A 25796-nucleotide genomic window follows, 5' to 3' on the forward strand; every position below is an offset into this window, starting at 1 on the left:
CCAGTTGTAATGAATAAAGCCACTCGTTTGAAACACTCAGTTCCAAACAATAGTTTATTACATGAAAAGGAATGACTCTCAGTGTGAAAGCGAAGTCACCAAGCAGCCCGCAGTGACATCGCCTCTATGGACCAAAGGAGCTTTAAGGATGTCTCTGGGAATTCCTAGCAAAATTCTGCAATGCAGTCCACGTGACTGGAAGCCGTTGCAAGGGGAGGCGATAAACAAATGAAATGAATTTCCAAACTACTTCTAGTGAAGAACATTTTGACTTTTCCAATTGCTAAGGGGGCATTTTTAAATGTAAAGGAAATAAGTAAAAAGCAGTGTACCTTGTAAGACTAAAGAAATTACAAAGGGTGTTAATTTTTTAAGTTATCATGTTAAGAAAACATGATGGAATCAGACAGATAATTGAAAATTACTAATTGTCACTGTGTCTGCATCCCGATGGTCTAAGAGGACATTAATGGACGATACTTTGTTTGAGATTTTGTTCTAGATAATATTTTTACAAAATGTGCTTTCAAAGTCCCCACTGGAGTCCCAACTTGAGTCACGTCCCTTGAGAGTTGACGGTTGGCGCAGAGCTCCAGGGCTTGGACACAACCATGGCCGGGCGGAGGCCGCCTGCTTCCCGGAACCAGTGTCAAGTCCGCTCACTTGATCTCCATGGCAGGGCTGCTCTGCAGACTCTCCTGCGCGGGACACGTCGCCAGGGAGTCAGGTCTGGTCAACTTTAGCCTCCTGCCAGTTTTACCGCAAAACACACTCTCAAATTCCTACAGTTGAAAAAAGATCATTAGTGTGCCAATCCATAGACATGAAAACTGCTTTCTTCAAAAATACAAAAGGTTGAAAGTAAGAGCTAACCTACTTCAAAATATAGTTAGCCCAGGCCAATGTGGGTCAGTGGTTAGAGCGTCAGCCCGCGCACTAAAGAGCCCTGGGTTCCATTCCGGTCAAGGGCATGTACCTGGGTTACTGGTTCACAAATCTACATCACATCTTACTAGGGGACTGTATGATAAAAATAGGGATTTAAACACTTTGCTCATATGTTGCATTGACATTTATTTTTATTTAATTTTCCAACAGCTTCTCACAATACCTGGTCACACTCTAAGAGCGTCTTATAGTAAAAGCAACCACATTTGCATTTGTTATTTTACTGTGGTAAAGTATATACAGTATGAACTTTACAGTTTTAACCATTTGTAAGTGTGTGATTCAGATGCATGAAATATATTCACACTGTTGTATAACCATATAAATTTCCAAATGTCTTTTTTTTTTTTTTAAAGCATAGCATTCTTAAATAATTAGATCTGGGTTTATATGTTTTTTATTGTGGTAAAATATATATACAGCAGGAATTTTACCATTTTAACCATTTGTAAGTATACAATTCACTGCCATTAAGTACATTCGCACTGTTGTGTAATCATCCCCTCCATCTATTTCCAAATTTTTCATTAGCCAAACTGACACTCTGCCCCCATAAACCCCCCAGCCCCAGCGCCCAGCATCGACCTCTGTCTCTGTGAATCTGACTCCTCTAGGACCTCATGTAAGTGGAGCCACAGGACTTGTCCTCCTGTGACTGGCCTATGCCACTTATATGTCCTCCAGGTCCCTCCATGTTGCAGGTGTCAGGACTGCCTTCATTTTTATGGCTAACAGTCCTTTGTGTGGATAAAGCACATTTTGTCATCCATCTATCAATGGACACAGGTTGCTTCCACATTTTGCCCATTGTGAATGATGCTATTGTGAACATTTTCATACAAGTATCCATTTGGGTTCCTGTTTTCAATTCTTTGGGGTAAATACCTGGAAGTAAAATTGCTGGATCTTATGGTAGTTCTATGTTAAACCTTTTGAGGACCCACCAGGTAGTCTTACATATGGCTGCACCAATTTATTTTTTCCATCTTTATTGTTTAGAGTATTACAGATGTCCTCCCCGTTCCCCACCTCCCCATTCCCCACCATTTCTCCCCTCCACCTGGTTCCACCCTAGGCCTTCTCCACCTTATTGTCTGTGTCCATAGGTAATGCATATACACATACAAGATCTTCAGTTAAATCTTTCCATACTCCACTCACACCTTCCTTCTGAAATTTGTTAGTCTGTTCCATGTTTCTATGCCTCTGATTCTATTTTGTTCATTAGATTCCTTGTTTATTTTTTTAGATTCAATTGTTGGTAGATATGTATTTATTGCCATTTTATTGTTCGTGTTTTTTTTTTTAATCTCCCCCGCCCCTTTCTTCTTTTCTTAAAGAAAACCCTTCAACATTTCATGTAATACCAGTTTGGTGGTGATGAACTTTTAGCTTTTTCTTGTCTGTGAAGATCTTTATCTGACTTTCAATTTTAAACAATAGCTTTGCTGGGTAGAGTAATCTTGGTTGTAGGTCCTTTTAACATTTCTTGCCACTCCCTCTGGCCTGCATAATTTCTGTTGAACTATCAGCTGACAGTCATATGGGCACACCCTTGAAGGAACTAACTGCTTTTCTCTTGCTGCTTTTAAGATTTTCTCTTTAACCCTTGGCATTTTGATTATGATGTGTCTTGGTGTGGTCCTCTTTGGGTTCCTAGTTTGGGACTCTCTGCACTTCTGGACTTGTAATTCTATTTCTTTCATCGGGTAGGGGAAGTTCTGTGTCATTATTTCTTCAAATAGTTTTCAGTATCTTTCTCTCCTCTTTCTGGCACCTCCATAATGCGAGTGTTGATACACTTCAAGTTGTCCCTGAGGCTCCTTATACTATCTTCATATTTTTGGATTCTTTTTGCTCTTCTGATTTTTTTTGTTTGTTTTTTGCTTTGTCACATTTCAAATGATTTGATTCTCAAAATCCTCTACTCTACTGTTGATTCCCTGTAAATTACTTTATTTCAGTTAGTGTAGGCTTAATTTCTGACTGGCCCTTTTTCACAAAGATCCTTGAATATCTTACTAAGTCCCCTGAAGCTCTCATTAAGATCTTTGAGCAACCTTATAATCATTGTTATGAACTCTGAATCTAGTAGTTTCCTTGCTTCCATTTCTTTCATTTGTAATATGTGTGTCTCCACATTTTGGCTGTTTCCCTGTGTTTCTATGTATTAGGTAGAGCTGTTATGTCTCCTGGAATTAGTAGAATGGTTTGTGGATTAGGTGTCCTGTAGGGCCCAGTGACTCAATCTCCTTAGTTACTTAAGCTGGGCACTCTAGGTGCATGCCCAGTCTTGTTGCAGTTGAGCCTTGATTTCTGTTGAAGAAGTCACTGGAAGGAGTTGACCTCCAAACCAACTGGCTGGTGACCAGCTGTGTCTACAATGTAAAAGCTGCTGTGCAGGAGACACTCGAATGTAACAGGACTTGCTTCAGGAGGGCTTTGGTGCTCACAGAATCTGACCTTTGACGGTGTTACTTTTGGAGGTATAGGCTCTGCGGCCTCCCAGGGGTGAAAAGTTGGCCACTGCCTGCAGTCATTCTGCAGAAGCTACAGAGAGATCTGCAGATGGCTGCTACTTATTTATATTGGGCTAAGAAAAGCTCAGGCAAGGCCCAGCTGTGAAGCAAGGCAGGCTGGTACTGGTGCCAGGTCTTATGCCTTTTATTGATAGACTGGTGGTCTGGTGCACAAAATTCATGCATGGAGGAGGGAGAGGGGGAGGTGTTCCTCAGCCCAGCCTGCACCCTCTCTAATCTGGAACCCCTCGAGGGATGTCCAACTGCCGGATTAGGCCTGATCCAGGACCACTGGTTCCTAACTGCTCACGTGCCTGCCTGCCTGATCTCCCCCAACTGCCTCCCACCTTACTAGCCTGATCACCTCCAACTGCCCTCCTCCCATTGGCATGCTTGCCCCCAACTGCCCCCCCCTTGCCAGCCTGCTTGCTCCCAACTGCCCCCCCCCTCCTGGCCATTTGCCCCTAACCACCTCTGTCTAGGCCCCGCCACCATATCTTTGTTTGGAAGGTCTCCCAGTCTAATTAGCATATCACCCTTTTGTTAGTATAGATTTGAAGCCAGCTGCTGCTTGTTTGAGAGATTTTAAGAAAATCTGAAGCTTGAGCCAGGACAGACCATTCATATAGAAAAGCCACTGCAAACAGCTTGGGTGGGGCTGCCAATCGGATGGGGCAGGGTCTCAGGGAATCACCAGGTGGAGCAAACAGTGTGGGCCAAGGCTGATGGAAACTCAGATATGGCTGCCAGTCAGCTCTGCAACAGGGGAGGTCCCAGCACAGGAACAATGACCCCTGCGAGCACCATCTGGGATAAAGCCGCCTCTGAGCTCCTGCCTGATGCCAGACAGTCTAGTCTCTCCCTGTATGTGTCTGGCCCCCCACCCTTGGAGCTCAGAGAAGCAGGACCATGTAAGTGTGTGTTCGGGCCCTTTAAGAGGAAAACCTGGGTCTCAGCAGCTTCTGTGTCACTCAGCCACAATTCCTTCCTGTTTTTTACAGCCTGAAATTATGGGGACTTCTCTTCCCAACTCTGGAATCCTGTGCTGGGGGTCTGGTGTGGGGCTGGGACCCTGGCGTGGGGCTGGGACCTCCCGCTTCTCATGGGAGGCCTTGGAGATACCCTTTCCAATCAAAAGCAAGCCACTCATGGGTGTTGGACCAGCCCATTCTGCACCTCTGCCCCTCCTACCAGTCTCAATGTGCTTTCTCCTTCACTTCTCTAGTTGTAGGACTTCCACTGAGCCAGATTTCAGGTTCTGAACGATGGCAGTTGTGCATTTCTGTATTGTTGTCATCTTGATGTGGCTGAGAGGTGGCGAGCACTGGTGTTTATCTATGCTGCCATCTTGGTTCCCCCTCCGGCCGCACCAATTTACAATCCCACCAGCAATCCCAAAGGCTCCAATTTCTCCACATCTTCGTCAACATCTGCTTAGTTTTTTATTTTGTGTTTTTTTCTTCTGTAGCCACCACAGATGGTATGAGGTGATATCTCACTGTGTTTGCATCTCTCTGATGAGTAGTGATTCTGAGCATGTTTCCATGTGCTCACTAGCCATCTGCATGGCCTCTGTGGAGGTGTCTTGTCAGGTCCTTTGAATCAGGTTTGTCTTTTGGTTGCTGGCTGTAAGAGGGTATAGTTCATTCATGCCAGGAAGGTAAGTGGCAGCACTCTGTGGGCACTGGCTGACCCAGTCTCCTGGAGTGATAGGCACTCCACTGGACTGCAGTCTCAGTGGTATTATGACCAAGGATCCTGCGATGTACAGCTTCACTCAGAAGCCATATATGTATATAAATATACTCTAAACTTTGTAAGGTTTTAGTGCAACTTAAGACAAATCACATGTTGATAATTCCCTGGGTTCTGATACCCAAAGCCCCAAAATAAAATATCTGCCTATATTGAAAGGGTCAAATTTACCTTTTTTAAAAAAAAAATTCATTTCAGAGAGAGGAAGGGAGGTGGGTGAGTGGGTGGGGGAAGAAACATCATCCATGCATTCATTGGCTGATTCCCATATGTGCCCCAACCAGAGATTAAGCCACAACCTTGGGTGCACTGGGATGATGCTTCAACCAGCAGACCTACCCAGCCAGGACTAGAATTTACCTTTTAAAATCTACATTAATAATTGCCAAGACCGGTTTGCTCAGTGGATAGAGCGTCAGCCTGCAGACTCAAGGGTCCCAGGTTCAATTCCGGTAAAGGGCATGTACCTTGGTTGCGGGCACATCCCCGATGGGGGGAGTGAGGAGGCAGCTGATCAACGTTTCTCTCTCATCGATGTTTCTAATTCTCTATCCCTCTCCCTTCTTCTCTGTAAAAAATCAATGAAATATATTTTAAAAATTAAAAAAAAGGAAAAAAAAAAAAGACTTAAGGCTCCGGCCAGAGCAAAGGCCTGGGTCCCAGGTGCCAGAGGAAAACTGGTGCTGGCAGTCAGGGGAAGGAAGGCTATTGCACGACTCTTCGTGCAAGGGGCCTCTAGTAACCGAATAAAGCCCTGGCTGGTGTGGTTTAACTGGCTGGGTGACATCCTGTGCACTGTAAAGTTGCCAGTTCAATTCCTGGTCAGGGCGCATGCCTAGGTTGCAGGTTCACTCTCTAGTCAGGGTGCATGGAGGAGGCAACTGATCAACATTTCTCTCTCTCTCTCTCTCTCTCTCTCTCTCTCTCTCTCTCTCTCTCTCTCCTCTCTCTGAAATCAATAAAAATGTATTTTCTTAAAAAACTAAATAGAAGTCAGAAACAAAACAGCCATTTCTCAGATGGAAAAAAGTACTTGGAGAGATTTTCTAAGCCATCTTCACACATGAGGCTAACCCTGGCACACCTTCATTTTCAGTATTTTGTCGGAAGTGGGTTGAGCCATGCTCCATCTGGATTCTCCTGGGGTCCCAGGGAACCAAGTCCCTGGGAGTTGGGGTGACTGTGAAAGAGAGACAGGGGCCTCATTAACCTTCCTCAGCTGAGCTGAAGGTCAGCTAGTCGTTGTCATTCTGCTCTCTCAATTAGCATCTGTTTTCATCCAAACAAGTGAAAAGGCTGAGTTTTAAGGGATTTTTACGATTTATCAGAACACCTTGACATGCCGTCTGGCTGAGCTTGATATTCATGTTAGATGTATAAATATGAGAATGCCAATAACAAAAACTGCATTTTTTAAGAGGAAGGAGGTGGTTCTGATTACATGTCAGGAAGTTACTACGAGTAAGAACTCATGTCAGCACAGAGACAAAGGGTTAAAGACACACGAAGGTCTTGGAACTGATACAACAGCCACAAACCAAGTGGAACAGGGCATGTGAGGGCCTAACCGAGCTCTGAATTGTGTGACCTAGACAGAATTCAAGGGGACAAATCCAATCTCAGTGGGAGATGTCATACAGGTCTCTGGGGACCAGAGGGTACAAAATCACAATTCATAATCTTGACCTAACAAACATGGACTTCACCAAATGAAGGGTGCACGTTCTTTCCAAGTGACCACAGAACCATAAAAAATTGACCACAGCCCTAGCCGGTTTGGCTCAGTGGATAGAGCATTGGCCTGCGGACTTAAGTGTCCCAGGTTCAATTCTGGTCAAGGGCACATGACCAGGTTGCGGGCTTGATCCCCAGTAGGGGGCGTGCAGGAGGCCGCTGATCAGTTATCCTCTCTCATCAGTGATGATTTCTCTCCCTCTCCCTTCCTCTCTGAAATCAACAAAGAAATATATATATTTTTAAAACAATTGACCACAGGAGAGGTCACATAGTAGTCTCAATAAACCTCAAAACTACTTTTTATATGACCATCTTCATTGATCACAACGTGAGAGACAGAATGAAAATCTGTGGGAAATGAAAATCCTCCTTTGCAGGACTCATGCAGAGACAAACTAAGGACACCAGACTTGGAGACGACGAGGCGTTACCCTGCGCTGGGGATGTTCCCCAAGGAGCACGGAGACCAGTCTGCTTTATATTCACTGACCAAGAGGTGAGAAAGGCTGAAAGTAAATGAAGTAAGCCTGCAACTTAAGCACCAGAAAATCTAAACTTAAAGAGAGGAAAGGTTTAAAAATAATTAACGTAAAAGCAAATTAGGACAGAAAACACACTCCTACTGACGTTCCCAACCCAAGAGGCCAAAACAGACCAGGAGCCGGTGCTCCGGGAAGACCACTGGGTGAGGGACCGGAGGAGGGCCAAAAGAACGAGGTCAGAACGAGCTCATCAGCACAAAGCTGCGAAGCACCCCCCACACAGTGGGAGGGTCTCCCCACCCAGGGCCAGCCTACCACACCAGGTGGCCACCCCCTTCCCCGGGAGCAGGGGCCCTGTTGGAGGGGATAAGGGAGGGATCACATGCACTCACTGTGCACCAATGGTGAGGTCCCCAGCCGCTCCACTCCCAGACTGTTTGAACGGGGGGCAGGGAGTAACATTATAGAAGGAAGGGGAGAAGGTGCCCCAAGAGAAGCAGGAACACCAGGGAGGGTGGTGATCTGGGGACTGGCGGCGGAGGTCAAGGTCAGGTCAGCACAATTACCTTGGACCCATCACTGGCTAAACAGGCACTAGGCAGTCCAAGGCAGTTGGAGAAAGGAGATGGGACAGGCAATTCCTTTGAGTGGTGCAGCTGAGCAGCAAGGAGGGGGATAGTTGCTGGCAGGGGACATGGACCCGGTTCTGAAAGGTGAGTAACTATGGAACAAGTAACAGCACCTTTGCACCTAATCACCAAGCAGGTGCTGAAGGAAAGTGACCATCTGGCCAAGCTGTCCGTCCCCCGACTTCAGGTGGAACCAGAAAGTGCACAGCAGAGAGGCAGGGATGAATGACAGCCGGCCTGGGAGCCCTGTGACCTTGGACTAGATTCTGAGTGGGGACACCCCCAGGATAACAGGTGCAGTGTAAATGTTGCCTCTGAACTATCGGTAACAGTGTCGGTATGAACTCCTGCCTCTGACCACGGGTTCTAGCCGAAACACACACAGGCCAGGTGAAAGCGGCCTTGTGTCTACAACTATCAAACGTTCAGAAAAATACAGATTCTGCACAGAACGGAGCAAATGGGCAACATGCCAACAGCTGGCAGCTCTGGGCGAAGCCAAGAAGGTATACGAGGGGTTCTCAGTCCTATTCTTGTCATTCAAGTTTGAAATTGCATCAAATTTTAAACTGCAGTAAGTAAAGTGAGCCATCTAAGTGCACAATCCCTCAGACACCTGGATGCCACAGTAACTAATGGAGGGACCCCCACTTAGAGGCTGCTGAATATAATGAAATGCAAACCCCATGGCTGGTCACTGGTTTGGGGAAAAACACAGCTGAGTCGTTTTAAAAGCACTTTGGGGACCTGTGACTATGAGACAACATCAGAGAACTACAATCAATGTAGGGAGCAGGACGATGGCCTGGTAAGGAGGATGACACACGAGCAGATGCTCAGCGGAGAAGGGTCACGTTTGCAGCTGTCTTTGAAGTCGCCCCACAGATGTGAGTGAGGCTGCTGTGCTCAGGCATCTGCCCTGCAGCAGGCTCATCAGGAAAACGACGCAGCCAGGCACCTACTTGCTGACAAGGACCCACCGCCCCTGCAGACTCACCGTCGTCCCAGGCACTCAACAGTCCGGGAAAGCCGTGGGTTCCACCCCGTTTCCCCCTGTCCACCCAGCAGCTCAAGCCAGAACTCCGAGTGCTCCCCAACCCCTCCTCCAGCACGCCTACATCCCAGCCCAGCAGTCTCGGTGAGTGCTCTGTGACCTTCAACCAGGGTCTTCACCTCCACTCCCGCCCCGACCTCTCCCTTCCCAGAGTCCAGGCTCCTCACACAGCAAAGCGTGCCACTTGCGCCTGACCCCTGCGAGGCTGTGGACACTGGCCTCAGACGGCCCGCATGGTGTGTCCCTTCCTTGAGTGCTGGAGACACCGCCCATGGGCCAGTGGGGACTCCATTTATTTGAAGTATGACTGAGCAGAAGCCTGGTTAAAGTAGGAAAGTTTTGTGGAATAAAATGTGTACTAAGATAACTCAGGAAAATCACTTCAGACTCTCATGCATCGTACTGAGAACAAAGACATTCATGCAAGTAGGGGGGTGAGTTACTGAGAAACAGCGAGGGCCGCATGTGTTTAGGCTGTTTGCTCCCTAATTCCCCCCCTAACTGGCGTCACTCCGGCCCGTTTCTTGATGTTCTTATGATCTGATGCAGAAACAATCTTTAAATTCAATATAATTAAATTTTAGAAATGCCCCGGATTCATACTGTCCATAAAATATAGTACCTATAAATCAATCTGAGAGTGTGTGTATATTTAACAAGGTTTTTGCTGTCGTAATTCCTCCATCGTACTTGAATGAGTTCTATTAATAATTCTCTAATAGGTACACAGAGCCAAACATTAAATCATTTAAAAAGTATAAAAGCTTTATTTTATTAAAATAACCCCACAGTCTACCCCTAACAAACAGTGTTAAAGAGCAACTGCATGACAAACAACCGTAAGTGATCCGTTAGAGGGAATCCAACATAAAGCACTGCTTAGAAATGCAATTAAATAGACAATGAAAACCAGGACGAAGATGAAATATGAAGCTCACATGACGCAGACAAGGAAAGCAGAGCAACTCAGCACGCCCGGCCACATTTGCAGCGTCCAGCATCTGGACACAGGCGGCTTTTTTTTTTTTTTTTTTTTAAATCCTCACCCAAGGATGATTTCATTGATTTGATTTTGATTTTTTTTTTTTTTTTTTTAGAGAGAGAGAGGAAGGGGATGGGGGAGAGAGAGAAACATCATTGTGAGAAACATTAACCAGCTGCCTCTTGTACGCACCCTGACCGGGAATCAAACCTGAAAACTAGGTATGTGTCCTGATCAGGAATCAAACCCACAACCTTTTGGTGTACAGGACAACGCTCTAACTGACTAAGCCCTGGCCAGGACTTGAGGCTCTTTTTTAAAAGGTTCCATATTTGTCACACCAACCTCAGCTTGGTTCTCCAATCAGACTCGTGCTGCGGCTCACTTCACTAAAGCCTCGTCACCAGTCAGCCTCACCGCTAGCTCTGGAGCCCAGGTGTCCGGGGGAGCTCAGCAGCCACAACTGCCACCACCGGCACTCTCTTCTCTGAACCATGGAAGAGGCGGGCGAGACCTACACCAAGCACTCAGTTCTAGGGGGACCCAAGCTCACTCACTCACTGGGAATCCAACAGATGGTCAAGGACATGCTGGCCCCAGAACCCCAGGTCACCCAGTCACTCAACCCACACAAGGGTCTCTCTCCCGCCTTTGGAGGCACTGAAGTCCAGACCATTCACCTGTCATTTGCCTGCCCTTTGCTTGCTTTATCCCTTTGGGTTTTCTGAGGGCAAAACCATTTCCTCCTCCAGTCTCTGAAAGCCCTCTCGCCCAGTCCAACCCACCCAACAGCGCTCAGCCTGTGCAACCGTCATCTCCACCACCGTGGAGTGAGCAGGCCAGGCTTCACTCAGTGACAGCACGCGCCACAAGCAGAGCTCTGCCCACAATGACTCTGTAACGTCCGATTCCGGAAACAGAGGACAGTTTGAGATCTTCAGGGAAAGGGACACAAAAACACGGATGAGCTGACAAACTCCTGAAACTCCCCCTGGACTCAATACTCACCTTTTTTATATAATAGGTTTTTATTAATCTCAGAGAGGGAGTGAGAGGGAGAGAAACATCAATGATGAGAGAGAATCATTGATTGGCTGCCTCCTGCACACCCCACACAAGGGGTGGAGCACACAACCCAAGCATATGCCTTGACCAGGACTTCCTGGTTCAGAGGATGGCGCTCAACCACTGAGCCACGCTGGCCGGGCAATACTCACCTTCTTCAGAGAATCTCCGTGGCGCTCCTGAATGTACTTTAGGAATGCAGTGGTCCACTGCAGGGTTGTGGCCTTATCTGTCTCGGCGTTGCAGAACGGGACCAAAAGATTCAACTCATCACAGCAAATGCGGATTCTGCGCCTACAGCAAAATCCAAAGCAACACAGAGAATCTGAAGCAAACACAGAGCTGAGCAAATGTGTGTCACTTGAAGGGTCAGAGCTCAGGGGCCTGGCACCGTGTGCATGGGCAAAGGCCTCCGTACCCCAGAGCCTGGTGCCCACGACTGCCCTCAGAGGCTCCTTCCCTAGGCCACTCCTACCCTGGGTACCCTCCTCGGAGAGTCTCGCTATTTACTTCTCAGGGGCTAGACCAACGACAGACCCAAACCCTAAAACTGGAAGCAAAGGGCCGTGTTCTTTATTGGGCAGGTCACCCTCTCCCTCAAGTAAGCTGCCTGCCATGTGCCCGGACGAAGATCCCAGCCTCACTTCGCCCAGGGACCTGGTTCAAAAAGGACCAGACACCAGCCTATTAGCATCTGGAAACCTGGGCTCCTTCGAGACCATTTAAATCACAGCTGGAGGCACGATGAGGCCAGCTGTAACTTTCACCATATGGCTAGTGACGTGCGGAGCTGACCTAAGCTGACACTGAACAATGCACGGGACATGACCCTCGTCCTGGCCTCCCACTGAACACGCAGGACTTCACGACCTTGTGAGCACAGCTGGCACTTAGTGGTGCTCTCACCTCTCATCAGCTTGCTTAATTTTAACCCAAACCTACGTAATAGACAGTAACTCTTAGAGACGGAAACTCAGGACCGGAAGGAAAGAGCTGGCGGAGGCTGTTGTAGACTAGGACATGGCAGAGTGAGAATGGAAACTTCCGCTGTGAGCATGTGAGGCTTTTCCCAGAGCAGGTGCTCAGCAAATGTCTTCTACAGAAATGCCAGAGGAGAGATGCTCTGTTACCTGGTGAGCTCAACGGTGTGTGTGCATCCCAGTCCCTGGTATCGGCTGGCTAAACTGTATCCCTTTGGAGCAGGGGTGGGGAAACCCGGCCCTCAGACCATATCTTGCTCTCGAAATCATTTGATCTGGCGCTATCAAGGCATTAGGGGTGAGTTAAATATTTGACCAAATGTAGCAGCTAATTTAAAAAAATATATTTTATTGATTTTTTTACAGAGAGGAAGGGAGAGGGACAGAGAGCTAAAAACATCGATGAGAAAGAAACATTGACCAGCTGCCTCTTGCACATGTACCTACTGGGGATGTACCCGCAACCAATGTACAAGCCCTTGACCGGAATCGGACCTTTCAGTTCTCAGGCCAACACTCTATCCACTGAGCCAAACTGGTTTCGGCTATAGCAGCTAATTTTAAATTGATAATCTTGTCTGGCCCAAGAATGATGTTACAAATATCCAAACGGCCCTGGGCAGAAAGAAGGCCCCCACCCCTGCCTTAGAGGTAACCTGCCTCAGCTCCACCATGGGCTTCGTCTTGGTGCAGCTGCACCTCTTGAGCCTCCTACACAAACTGGCCTGCATGCTCAATGAATGACTGGGTTAACTAACTGTGTTAGAAAACATCATGTAAAACCCCAGCTGCAAGAGAGAAACACTAACCACCCTGACTCTACGCAGAATCTGCAAATATATGTAGAGACAAAACGACTTAACAGTTTTAACCCCCTCTTCCCCAACATTCTTACAGGAACCAGGACAAACTGGTGACAAGGGCTGCAGGGGAACTGCCTGTAGGCCACACCCCCGTCAGGAAGGAAGGCATGCCCATGAGGCTGGCCTGGCTGGCACCTGGGAACGTAGTAGTATTTCCCACCATCATGAGGTAACAGAGGCTCCCTGTGCCTGAGCGGCTTGTACAAACAATGTGGTCTGCATGAGACACAGGCTTTCCTTCTGGGTCTGGAGCCTGACTGTGCGCTGGGCAGGGGACGCCCACAGGACTGGTCCCAACACAATCTCGGGCATGGAGTCTGCTGACAGCTTTCACATGCCCTAGAACTCAGTGCTTCACTCCCCAGCAAAGAACCATTGGGAGGCCCCTCCCCCATCTCAAAACTTTCCATGTCTTTTCTTTCTTTATTTTTTTAAAAATATATTTTATTGATTTTTTACAGAGAGGAAGGGAGAGAGATAGAGAGCCAGAAACGTCGATGAGAGAGAAACATCGATCAGCTGCCTCCTACACACCCCCTACTGGGGATGTGCCCGCAACCAATGTACGTGCCCTTGACCGGAATTGAACCTGGGACCTTTCAGTCCACAGGCCGACACTGAGCCAAACCGGTTTTGGCTCCATGTCTCTTCTAAGCGATCAGGATGGACTAGGGGTGTTGGGGACTCTAATCTACCCAGCAGAGCCAACTCCATGTTTACTCATGTGAACTTTTCCTGTTTTTACGGCAAGGTGCCTGTTTTCACTAATATGTCTAAGTTAGGTGACCACACGCTCCAAAGCTCGGTCCCACGCACACACGTTACCTTCTGTCCCTCTCCATGCGGTTGTGCCTTTCCCTGCGCTGTGACCTTCCGCCGGGGGCGCTCTGGGACTGCTCCCCAAGGTGGGACTGTGATGACTCTGCGGACTGCCAGGAGCCCTGGGCGGTGGTGGCACCTTCACCCACGTTCTGAATCTCTCCGAGGGCTCTTCGCTCCACACTGGTGTCCAACTGACGTATCCTACTCCGATTCCTCTTATTTATCGCTTGTTTGCACAGCGCTTCTTCTTTGCAAAAGAAGAAAAAAAGTAGAACTTTAATTTATTTTTAACTTACCGCCAGTAATGCTGAATACACTGCTGGCATCTTGAATCCAAGACATAAACATTAATGGGAAAGGAGCACAGAGACCCGAAGAGAACGAGCTGGACACAAAGGCAACTCCGTGTGAGCATCAGCTCCAAGCTCCCCATTCCAAACACCAAACGGGGCACAACCCTACAACTAAGTCACATATGCCGAGTGCTCACCAGCACAGCCTTGCCCAAGCCCCCCTTCTTAATCACAGGCGCTGTCACCTCAACACCCAACATTTGATTTATTTGATTTTTCTGATATTCAGAGTGGGGGGAAAGCTGAAATTATTCTAATAAGTGGTATTCTACCTGCAATCCTCAGAAAAGGACAAAAGTGGTTAAAGATTCAACTCACCCTCACCTTTCAAGTGATTCTTCCTACATGAGGGGCGATCACATCAGAGCTACAGAAATACATCATGTTTCTAGCAGACACAGAACAGCCCATACCTAGCTGGTGTGTGCGGTGATGTGCATCCCGAGAAGCCACATAAAGTCACATTCAAAAGAATTGCCACATTCAGAATATTGGACAGAGGGAATTTGCAGGCATTGGTAATGCTTTATTACCTAAGCTGAGTAACCAGTACAGGAACTAATCAATCTTAACCTTCACACCTGAAATGTTAACCTACGCTTTTGTAGCGAGTGTCACAAAAACAAGGAGAAAATCAGTTACTGCCACGGAGGAAGCAGCAGCCCTCCCCCAGCCGGTGTTCACAGCTCCCGGGAAGCGGAGTGCCAGCTTAGTGGTGGGTGACTGAAAACCAATCCTTTCCAGGGAAAGGGGTGAGTTAACGTTTGAGGAAAGAAGTTTGCCTCAGCAGTGTCTTTATCACCTGACCGCCGCCCGCCTCCAACTCAGACCTCCACCCACCCGCAGCCTGTCCCCTAAAGCTTCTAGCAGATTTCAGGCCAGCCTTACTCACAAGGAAAACAAAAACAAACAAGCCTGTGTGCTTTGCTGACTTGAAGGTAACTGAAACTCCATGTGAGTCTATCATTTTTGTGGTGGGGTGTTTACTACCAAGAACAGGCAGCCCCAAATGCAATGTTCCAGACCAAGTGTAAGCCGGGCAATTGCCGAAAGTGGGGTGGCGAGGGGAAGACACTCCAAGACTGGTCATGTTCCTAAACCACCGCCCCCCGGAAAGACCACAAGGACAGGAGGGCAAAGGTCGGGCAGAAGTACCTGTTCCCTTCCACTTGGTGGCTTACCTCCCACTTTAATCCAAACCTGCTCAGGCAAAGCTTTATTTCTACTACCTAAAGTCTGCTTCGTGGATTCAATTTCTTGTTGGTAACAGAAAGAAAATGCTCTTGGTAATCCAATATCCTGATGTTTGGCAGCCTCAAGTATAGAACAGGAGTTATTAGAACTCTGGAAAAAATGAAGCAACGGGAACTTCATCAATATGCGCCTTCTCTTTCCTGTACAAATGCAATGCAGTAACAGCAGTGGCGTCAAAGCTATTAATATGCAACATGAAAAGCCTAGGTCACAGAGGACTTCTGAAAATTCCCTAACCAATTTGTTAATGTGGGCTACACTGACACACAGGTTATGCTTCCATCACAGTAATTTTATTACAGTGGTGGCTGTAACACTTTTTGCAAATAAAAAAAATTCTCTAACCACATAAATGCTCTCAATTTTATATGCTGTTTCTTTTTGTATTAAATTTTGGAGAGGAAGAGAGAGAAGCACCCATGTGAGGGAGAAACACCAATCGGTCACTCCTACTCACGCCCCAACTGGGGATGGAGACTGCCCTGACCAGGAATGGAACCCGCCACCTTTGGCTGGATGGATCAACACTCCAATCAACTAAGACAAATGCTATGCTAGCTATTTGAAAAAGTTAAAAAGTTCCATGAAAGAACCTAAATAAAGAAGTTCACGTCACCAAAAGCCACTGTCTGCACCTGTGTCTGTGAGAGGCTGGAGCCCCCTCCAGAGGAGCAGGCATTCGCAGTGAACAGGGGGTAGGTGAGCTGCAGAGTAGTGGCAGCCGCAGCAGTCTTATTTTTCACTAACGCTGTGCATTTGTTTTGTTGCTGATGAAGAGGAACGTTCATTAACTCGGATGGATGTCGAATAAGAGTCACCAAACTGCGAGAAAAAAGAAAACCCAGAAACACGTGATGATTCGGCTGGAAAGTTTCCTGAAACACGGCCACCATTTACATCACATCTAGCGGGTGACACTGCATTCCCAGAGGTGCTCCAATCTGTCGGAACACACCAAGCAATTGTCAACTGGTGAAACGGACAAGCTCAACCTTCTTCCTCACCGAGGGAGACTGTCACCTTTTAGTTATACCTCCTCCTCCCGTCACGCCCTGGACACCACTCTCTTTTGAGAGCCATCCTCCAAAATCATGGCTCTGCACAAAATGGGCAAACTACAGGGAGGGGATGGATGGCCAGCTGCAGGGTTACGGGAGCAGGTAGGCTGGGAGTCTCCTCAGAGCCCGCAATCCGTCAAACCTCCGGTAAGGCTCCTCACCCATTCATTCCCTGCGGGCCTGCTTCCTGCCGATGCAGCCTCCGCCCCGACCCTCCCTCCACCCCAGGCGGCCAGACCAGCCCCGCCGCCCGCGGCCCGGGACCCACTTGTTGAGCGCCACGCCGGGCTCGGGGGGCTCGGCGCCGCGCGGCGCGGGCGGGGGCTCGGCGGGGATGCTGTTGAAGCGGTCCTCCAGGCGGACGCGCACCGCCGACTTGGCCCGCGCCTCGCAGGCGCCCTCGGCGGCGGCCGCGTTCTCCTTGCCGGCGGCGTCGGGCGCTTTGGGCCGCGCCGCGCCGGAGCCCGGGCCGTCGGCGCCCGGCGTCTTCTCGGCGGCGGCAGCGGCGGGGGGCGCGCCCGCTTCGCTCAGCAGCATCATGCGCAGCTCCTGGAAGTCGATGTGGCCCAGGCACGGGTTGGCGCCCGCGAAGCCGCCGTCGGCCAGCGCCGGCGGGCACAGCAGCGGGTACACGGGCGCCGCGCCCCCGCCCGCCGCCGCCGCCGCGCCGCCCGCCGCCGCCGCGCCCCCCGCCGCCAGGAAGGCCGAGTTGAGGCGCGTCTCGAGCTCGCCCTCGGCCGCCGCCTCCATGTGCGAGTAGAGGATGTGCTGCAGCTGCGTGTACTCGACCTCCGTCATCTCCACCAGGCTCAGGTCGGTGGTCGTGAAGCTCAGCCCCGCCTCGCCCAGCGCCGCGTCCGCGCCCTCGGGGCCCGCCGGCCCGCCCGCCTGCGCCTGCGGCGGCTCCCGCGGCCCGGGGCCCGACATGCCGGCGCCAACGGCGGGGGGGCGCGCGGCGGGCGGGCCGGCGGCGGACGCGCTCAGGCGGACGACGCGCCGGAAACCGCCGGCCGACGCGCCTGCGCGGCCCCGCCCCCAACGGCAGCCCCTCCCCTTGCGCGCCCCGCCCTCGGGCCCGCCCGCCAACCGCCCGCCGCCCCGCCCCTCGACCGCGGCGGCCGGCGGCCGGCGGCCGGGCTGCGCGCGCACGTGGGGGCGGGGCCAGTGCCCTCGGGTCCAGCCGGCCGGGAGTAGCCACGCGCACTTCCACCGAGTTCACGGAGCCACGGGCTGAGGTGTGGCTCCCCACACTCAGCGTGCTGGGCGCACACGGCGTCTCCACGCGCCCAGCACAGACAGGTGAACGGGGCCACACAGGTGTGACGGGCAGGTGCGCGCCCGTGCAGAGCCCGTCAGATCATTCACATGCCGTGTTTACCTGGGCGTGCGATGCCCTCCGCGAAACCGGCCGAGAGACTAGGTATTGACAGCTTTACTGCGCTCCTGCACAGCCCGCACTGCGCGTCCGTGGTAGGGAATGGGCCTGTGACCCATCTCCAGCACGGAGGGCTTTAGGTGGAATTGGCCGGATTTCCTGAGGGCAGACAGAATGGAGGGAGGAAGGAACAGGATATAGGAACAAAGGACTATGGGCGTGGGCCAGGATCACGGTGGAAACCCCGGGACTGCGGGAGGTGGAGGCGACTGGAGAAGGCCTCAGCCCAATTCTTGCAAATGGCCCAGTGGGAGACATTGAGGAAACAGGTGACTCCGTAGTACTCAGCCAATGAGGAGCTGAAGGAGGGACTAATGAAGAAGCCGAGTTTGCTCTCAGCTGTGCCTGTACCAAAGGACACCCGCCCTCTCCAGAACTATTAAAAATCTCGTTTTGGCCATACTTCTGACTCCGAGCCGTCGTTTGAATTCATTTTCACATCCATGTAGTGTGCGGTTGTTTGTGCTCACAGCGCTGCACTCATCACCCCAATAAGAGGCAAGTGAGCCCTAGTGAACACCCCGCTGCAGGGCTCCTTTGCACAAATAGCAGGCCCAGGCCAAATGGGAGAGGGGCCCTGAAGGAAGGAAGGCTTTACAGAACGAGGCCAGCACTGATCAGCTGTGGGATGACCACGCTGCAGTCAGTCACTTCAGCGGCTCTGGACCACCCAGTAAACCATGGCACACCATCTCTCCACGTGGGCCTCACATGTTGAGTGCTGAACCTGAAACTGTTGCACAGACACAAACTTCCTGGGGAACCAGCACAACCCCAGACACAAATATTATAGGAAAATAAAACTCCAGAGCAACAGCCTCCATGAACAAGTAGGCAAACATTTTATTTTTATTTTTTTTAATATATTTTATTGATTTTTTACAGAAAGGAAGGGAGAGGGATAGAGAGTTAGAAACTTGGATGAGGGAGAAACATCAATCAGCTGCCTCCTGCACACCAAGGTACATGCCTACAACCAAGGTACATGCCCTTGAGTGGAATCAAATCTGGGACCTTTTCATCTGCAGGCTGACTCTATCCACTGAGCCAAACCCCCTAGGGCTAGGCAAACATTTTTTAAAATCCTCACTTGAGAATATATTTTTATTGATTTTTTAGAAAGAGAGAAACATCCATTGATTGCCTCTTGTACATGCATAACAGGTATGTGCCCTGATGGGGAATTGAACCCACAGCATTTTTGTGTACAGGACAATGCTTCAACCAACTGAGCAAGTATGCAAAAAAATTTAACAAAATCTTAGCCAACTGAACTCAACACAACAAAAAGGAGATTATGGTGCAAGCTTTGTGTACTTTTAAGAGTCAACCAATGGCCGAAACCAGTTTGGCTCAGTGGATAGAGCGTCGGCTTGGGGACTGAAGAGTCCCGGGTTCGATTCTGGTCAGGGGCATGTACCTTGGTTGCGGGGTGTGCAGGAGGCGGCTGATCGATGACTCTCTCTCATTGATGTTTCTAACTCTCTATCTCTCTTCCTTCTTCTCTGTACAAAATCAATAAAATATATTTTTTTTAAAAAGATTCAACCAAGGAAATTACCATATTAACAGACTAAAAATATCAGCCATATTATTACCTAAAAAAAACAAAAAAAAACACAAAACTGTTTGACCAATTCAATAGCCATTCCTGATAGAAACTCTGCCAACCAAGGGCACACAGGAAACACAACTACAGCTAACGTCACACTTAGTGCGAAAGAGCAAATGCCCCACCCCCAGATGAGGGGAAAAGCCGAGATGCCCAGTCACCACATCTGCTCAGTAATGACGGAGGGTCCACTGAGCGCAACAAAGCAGGGGAGGGACAGGCTTTCCGGTGGAAGATGAGTGCACGCCCGTCTTTCCTTGCAGACCCCATGCCCATCTGTGCAGGAAATCCCAGGGACGTCTGTAAAAGCTAGTATGTGAGTTCAGCAAGGTCACCGAAGACAAGAACAGTGTGCAGATGTCCTCTGCGTTCCTTAAACCAGTGATACACAGGTGTGCACTGAAATTAAAATATGCCGTTACACTCACTCAAAAATACACTTAGGGCCGATGAGTGGATTAGAAAACGATAAATCTACACAACAGAATACTACGCTGCTATAAAAATGAAGGAATTCTTACCATTTGCAGCAGCATGGTTGGACCTGGAGAACATTATGTTAAGTGAAATAAGCTAGGCAATGAAAGAAAAATACCACATGACCTCACTCATTTATGGAAAATAAAGAACATTATAACCTGATGAATAAAAAGATAGATACAGAGGCAGTAAAGCACTAAACAAACTGTCAAATTACAGTGGGAAGGCTGGGGAGTGTTGAGGCACCAGGATGGGGGGGCGGGAGGATATCAACGGAAGGACTTGTATGCATGCACACAGCACAACCAAGACACTGCGGCGGGGGGGGGGGGGGGGGGGGGGGGGGGAGGGGGGGGGGAGGTGTGCCAGGAGGTAGGGGAGGCTGGGGAAGGTCAATGGGGGGAGAAAGGAGACATATGTACTACTATTTGTAATACTTTAAACCATAAAAAAAATTTAAAACTTTCTCTTAGGTGTAAATTTAACAGAATTTTGAGAGTAAGTGGATGCTGCAGGGACATGCTCCCAGAACAACTATTGTAAAATACAGAAAACCTTCCCGGTGGAGATGGCATGGAGACTGGGAGAACATAAGTAGTTTAGTTTTTGAAAGTGTCTCAGTAGCTGCACATTTAAATTATTTTCTTTAAAATATATAAAAATTACTTAAATTTAATAGAATTTTAACATGTATATGACATGTATGTTGCTATCACACTAAATTCTTTCACAGCCCTGAAATCCTCTGTGCCCCGCTCTTCATCCCTCCCCTCAACCCTGCCACCACTGGTCATTGCTGTCTCCACAGCTCTGCCTTCTCCAGATGCCACGTCGTGAAGTCACAGTCACACAGATGCCTCTCAGGTTGACTTCTTCCACTCAGCCATGCATTTCACTCCTCCCTGCCTGGTCATGGCTTGTCAGTGCATTTCTTTGTTGGTGCTGAATAATATTCCTCTGTCTGGCTGACTTATCATTCCACCTGCTGAAGGACATCTTGGTGGCTTCCAAGTGTTGGTGATTATGAATAAAACCAGAGGCCTGGTGTACGAATTCATACACCAGTGAGGTCCCTCGGCCTGGCCTGTGGGATTGGGCCAAAACTGGCTCTCCGACATCCCCCAAGGGATCCCGGATTATGAGAGGGCACAGGCCAGGCCGAGGGACTCTAACGATGCACAATCAGAGGAGGGATGTAGGAGGTGGCCAGCTGGGGAGGGGCCATGGGAGGGCTCCAGTGTGTGTCCGGCCTGTCTCGCTTAGTCCCAATCGCCGGAACCCAGCAGCAAGCTAACCTAGAGATGGGAGCATCTGCCCCCAGGTTGTCAGTGCACATCATAGCGAGTGGTTGAGCGGCCTTAGCATATCACTAGCATATAATGCTTTGATTGGTTGAATGGACAACTGGACGATCGGACACTTGCCTATTAGGCTTTTATTAGATAGGATGACTATAAACACACATGTGCAGGTTTTGTGTGGACATCGGCTTTCAGCTCCTTTGGGCAAACACCAGGGAGCGTGACTGCTGGGTCCCACGAGGCTGTGCAGTGTGTGAGACCACTGAGCTGCCTTCCAGAGCGGCCGCACCGGCTGCGTTCCCACCGGCAGTGAAGGGGTCCCCGCCGCTCCCGTCCTCGCCAGCACTCGGCGGTGTCAGTGCTCTGGGTTTGGCGCTCTGATGGGTGTGTCCCTTGACCTTTTGAGGACCCAATTACAGTCTGGCTAGGTGCAGCAGGGCACAGGGCCGGCGGATGTCTCAGGACACGGGTTGCTCTAAGTTAGCAACCAGCATTGGTACTCTGGCTTCAAAGCCAGGGTTCAGGTTCCTATCACAATGACCCCTGCTGATCCACTGGAAAACCTGTGTTTTCTGTTCCTGCAAGTTTGGGTTCTAAAGGGCTCAGCCAAAGGAAGGGGCACCTTCTCTAGGGGAAAGATGGCAGACCGGCATGTCAGGGGCTGGCCGCCTCTGAGCACCCCGTATCTTGTGATTATAGTTGGCAGAGGATGACAATGATGTAATTCAGCCAGGACCTCCCACAGCACAGACCCGCGGGAAGGAAAGCAGGTCCCCCACCAGGCTGGGGACCCGACTAGCACAGGGAGCATAGACTGGGCGGGGGACTGGGTGGTTATGAACACCCGCGGCGGCCACACGCCAGCTGCAGAAGTAAGGACGTCATAGCTGAAGTGCCTCTTCTGACTTTGACAGGAACATGTTTGTGTGTCTCTGAACCACCTGCCTCGCTTCCCTTTCCTCTGTGCAGTCAGCCAGCGGAGGATGTGACAAGAGAGCTGCCTGAACAGGCAGCGTGGTTTCGGGATGGTGTCTAATGTGTGGTGGGAGCAGGCTTTGTTACTGTCTTTGTTGGGAGAGTATGGCTTAGAGGCTGCTGGGGCCCGGTGGCTGGCCATGGCTGGGTCACTGTCCTCAGCATCCTGAGGGCTCCAGGCCAAGAAGGTCACCGAGACCTTCTGCCTGAGATGGAAGGCCAGAAGAGCAGACACGGCTGGTTGTGGTCTGAGGGCTGAGGTGGGTCACGCGGTAGTGACTCACCTGGTGGAGCAGACCCCGTAGCCCTCAGTTCTGCCGGAGTGCGTCTGCCCTCCTGAGAGCGAGCGGCGCCCCAGGCAGGACACCGCCCCTGGAAGTGTTCTCCCAAACGTCATGGGCAGGATCCTCAGGCGGCGGCTCAGCGCGGTGTCTTTCCCTGGAACTCACCCTCTCCCCACCTGGGCTTCTACTTCTCATTAATTGAAGCATATTTGGGCTTGGCTGGCATGGCTCAGTGGTTGAGTGTTGACAGATGAACCAGGAGGTCAGGGTTCAATTCCCGGTCAGGGCACATGCCCAGGTTGCAGGCTGGATCCCCAGTGTGGGGCGTGCAGGAGGCAGCGATGAATGATTCTCATCACTGATGTTTCTTTCTCTTTTTAAATCCTCATCTGAGGGTATTTTTCCATTGATTTTTAGAGAGAGTGGAAGAGAGAGGGAAAGACAGAGAGAAATATAGATGTGAGAGAAACACATCAATTGGTTGCCTCCTGCATGAGCCCTGACCAGGTCGCAGGCTGGGGAGGAGCCTGCAACTAAAGTATGTGCCCTTGACCCGTATCGAACCCAAAGCCTTCAGTATCTACTGAGCCAAACCGGCTAGGGCTCTCATCATTGATGTTTCTCTCTCCCTCTCCCTTCCTCTCTAAAATCAATAAAAATCTATTTTTTTTAAAAATGAGTATTTGGGTGGTTGATTATTTGGGTAATTTTGAATAAATTGCAATGAATACTTACAGACTTGTGAAGGTGAGTCTTGGTTTAGGGCAGTTTCTCAATCTTTAAAAATTACTCCTCCCTAAGAAGCCTCTTTAACTGGTTTTTCTTAATTGTCCTCTCCCTTTGCTACATGGTGGCCACAGAGGTTCTGTACATCTGTGTGCTGGGCCCTTTGGGGGCATGGCCCGGGCAACACCAAAGACCTGGGCCAGTACTGCTCACTGAACATGCTGGGGACTGCGGGTTATGTGACGTCTCACCCAGCAACCCGCTGGCAGGACACTGCGGCTGCCCAGCAGCCCCGAGGGACAGGCTTGTCTCCGAGTCCTCAGCAGGACGCGTGCTGGTCAGTTTCTGACACTGTGGTGGTCCCCGCTATGGCTTAATACCTCCCGGTTTTCACTAACACCCGATTTCTTCCCTTGCAGGAGGGATGGCGTGACACAGCCTGGCCGGCCGGAAGCTTTAGGCAAGGAACAGAAGTGGCAGGCGTGCCTGCAGGCTGTCGGTTCGGCTGGCGCAGACCCCTTCAAGAGCATGGCTATAGTGTGGCCCCAGCTGTGACTGCGTCCCTCCCGGGCACCCGCCTGCCTGCTCCTGTGCTGTGAGGCAGGAGGTGGGGGCAGCAGAGGCCCCAGCCCTTGGGCTTTCTGGTGAAACAGCCCCTTTCCTTTTTTTTTGTTTTTTGTTAATATGCACTGGAGGATATCTTTCCCATTTATTTTTTAGAGTGGAAGGCAGGCGGGGGGAGGGAGGGGGGAGAGAATCAATGTGGGAGGGACACATTGATCAGTCGCCTCCTGCATGCACCCCAACGAGGCCAGGGATCGAGCCTCCAACCCAGGTACATGCCCTTGACCAGGAATCAAACCACAGACCCTTGGGTATATGGGCCGATGCTCTAACTACTGAACCACACCCGTTAGGCAAACAGCCCCTTCATTCTCCCTCACGGCAGCCTGAGTGGCTGAAACGCAAGGACCAGGAGTGACAGTGAGTGGGAGCCCCCAGGAACTCCCCAACAGGCAAACACCCCTGCTGGCTCCTGCGCTGGTCCTCAGCCCACTCCTCATTATTCAGGTTCCCCGGAGCTAAGCTCTGAGCAGCACCTGTACCTGCCTGACCCTAAGCGGAGTCACAGCTGGAGGACAGCCAGGGTGCTGGGGTGACAGGAAGCGGGAGGAGTCGCAGAGAATGACACACAAGATGGGCTTCAGGCTGATGCAGGAGGCCAGCGTCAGAGGAGTCAGTAGGATGGGACTTCTTGGCGCTCTGGGGGAAGGGCCCTGACAGCAGAGGAGCGTCCAGCCAGAATCCAGCTTTACCACTTGGCAGAACCTCAGCTGGCAGGGGCATCTCAAAGGTCAGGTTTTGCCAGTTAGGCTGGGCCTTGAGGGGGTTGTCCAGCACTTTCCAGGGACAGTGGTCTGTGGGTGGTGGGACTGCCCCACGCCAGGGTCCCTTTCAGGACCCCCCACACTGCACTTGTGTTGAGGGCTCCGCTGGTTTGCTGTGCGCTTAGCTGGGAAGTCGTCCGTCCTGCCCAGGGGGCGTTTCCTCCGTGTCCCTGCTCACAGCTGGGTAGGGACGCCCGTCCTCAATAAGCAGCTAAATTCTTGCCGAAACCGGTTTGGCTCAGTGGATAGAGCGTCGGCCTGTGGAATGAAAGGTCCCCGGTTTGATTCTGGTCAAGGGCACGTACCTTGGTTGTGGGCACATCCCCAGTGGGGGGTGTGCAAGAGGCAGCTGGTCGATGTATCTCTCTCATTGACATTTCTAACTCTTTATGCCTCTCAATTCCTCTCTGTGTAAAATCAATAAATTAAAAAAAAAAAGCTCAATTCTGGCACAAGGGTCATCAAATTAAGGCCAACCAGGCGTAGCTGTAGACACATCGAGGTTCAAGGGCAAGGCCTCGCTGGCGGCTGTTCCTCCCATGGCCAGGCATAGGTTCCGGAGCTGTTCGCTTCGACTGAATCACCTTGTCTGCTCACAGCTCAGCCACTGCCAACCCCACCCCCAGGTATCCACCCAGGGCCACCAACTGTGCCTCCCCATGCGCTCCCAGCAGATGCTCCCTAATGTCAATAGCTGAGCCTTGGGGTGAACTCCCACAGAGGTTGCCCACGTTGTGCTGCTGACCCTAGGACCGGCCACATTGGCTGACTCCCCCACGGCACCCCCATCACTCTAACCACACACGTTTGCTTTCCCGGAGCAGCCTCAGGCTTCCTGCTCTGAAAGCCCAACACGCAAATGCAGTGCAGGGAGCTGACCCAACTCGACGAGGTCGGGTGTCAGCTGCACTGGCAGCGAGTCCCCTGAAGCCAGGGCATCTGGCCACCAGCCGGTCATGCCATGGGCTCACCTCCAAGGCATGTGAGGGCCCCAGGGCAGCCCCGGACCCTGCCATGTCCACTGGCAAGAAGGGGTGGCCGAGGTGTCCCTTTCCAACTTCCCAATGTGGGGAGATGCGATCACACAGACAGAA

At 50.5% G+C, this 25796-nt stretch overlaps 1 protein-coding gene across 4 annotated transcripts; it reads right to left on the reverse strand.

The window, feature by feature from the left end:
- Positions 1 to 36: 36 nt before the first annotated feature.
- Positions 37 to 17509, reverse strand: TCFL5 (transcription factor like 5). 4 transcript variants are annotated; one of them, XM_084888781.1, is made up of 6 exons: positions 16770 to 17504; positions 16079 to 16265; positions 15371 to 15533; positions 13840 to 14080; positions 11324 to 11465; positions 37 to 782 (listed from the first exon to the last, which is right to left on the reverse strand). In XM_084888781.1, the coding sequence occupies exons 1-6, from the start codon at positions 17426 to 17428 to the stop codon at positions 660 to 662; spliced, it is 1515 nt and encodes a 504-aa protein (XP_084744907.1). In that variant the 5' UTR covers positions 17429 to 17504; the 3' UTR covers positions 37 to 659. The 4 variants fall into 4 exon arrangements, with proteins under 4 accessions (XP_084744907.1, XP_084744906.1, XP_084744909.1 ...); XM_084888780.1 differs by having other exon boundaries at positions 13840 to 14083; XM_084888783.1 differs by lacking the exon at positions 11324 to 11465 and having other exon boundaries at positions 16770 to 17509.
- Positions 17510 to 25796: the final 8287 nt, after the last annotated feature.

Source organism: Pipistrellus hanaki (genome assembly GCF_964339955.1).
Source record: "Pipistrellus hanaki genome assembly, chromosome: 6".
NCBI classification, from domain to species: Eukaryota; Metazoa; Chordata; class Mammalia; order Chiroptera; family Vespertilionidae; genus Pipistrellus; species Pipistrellus hanaki.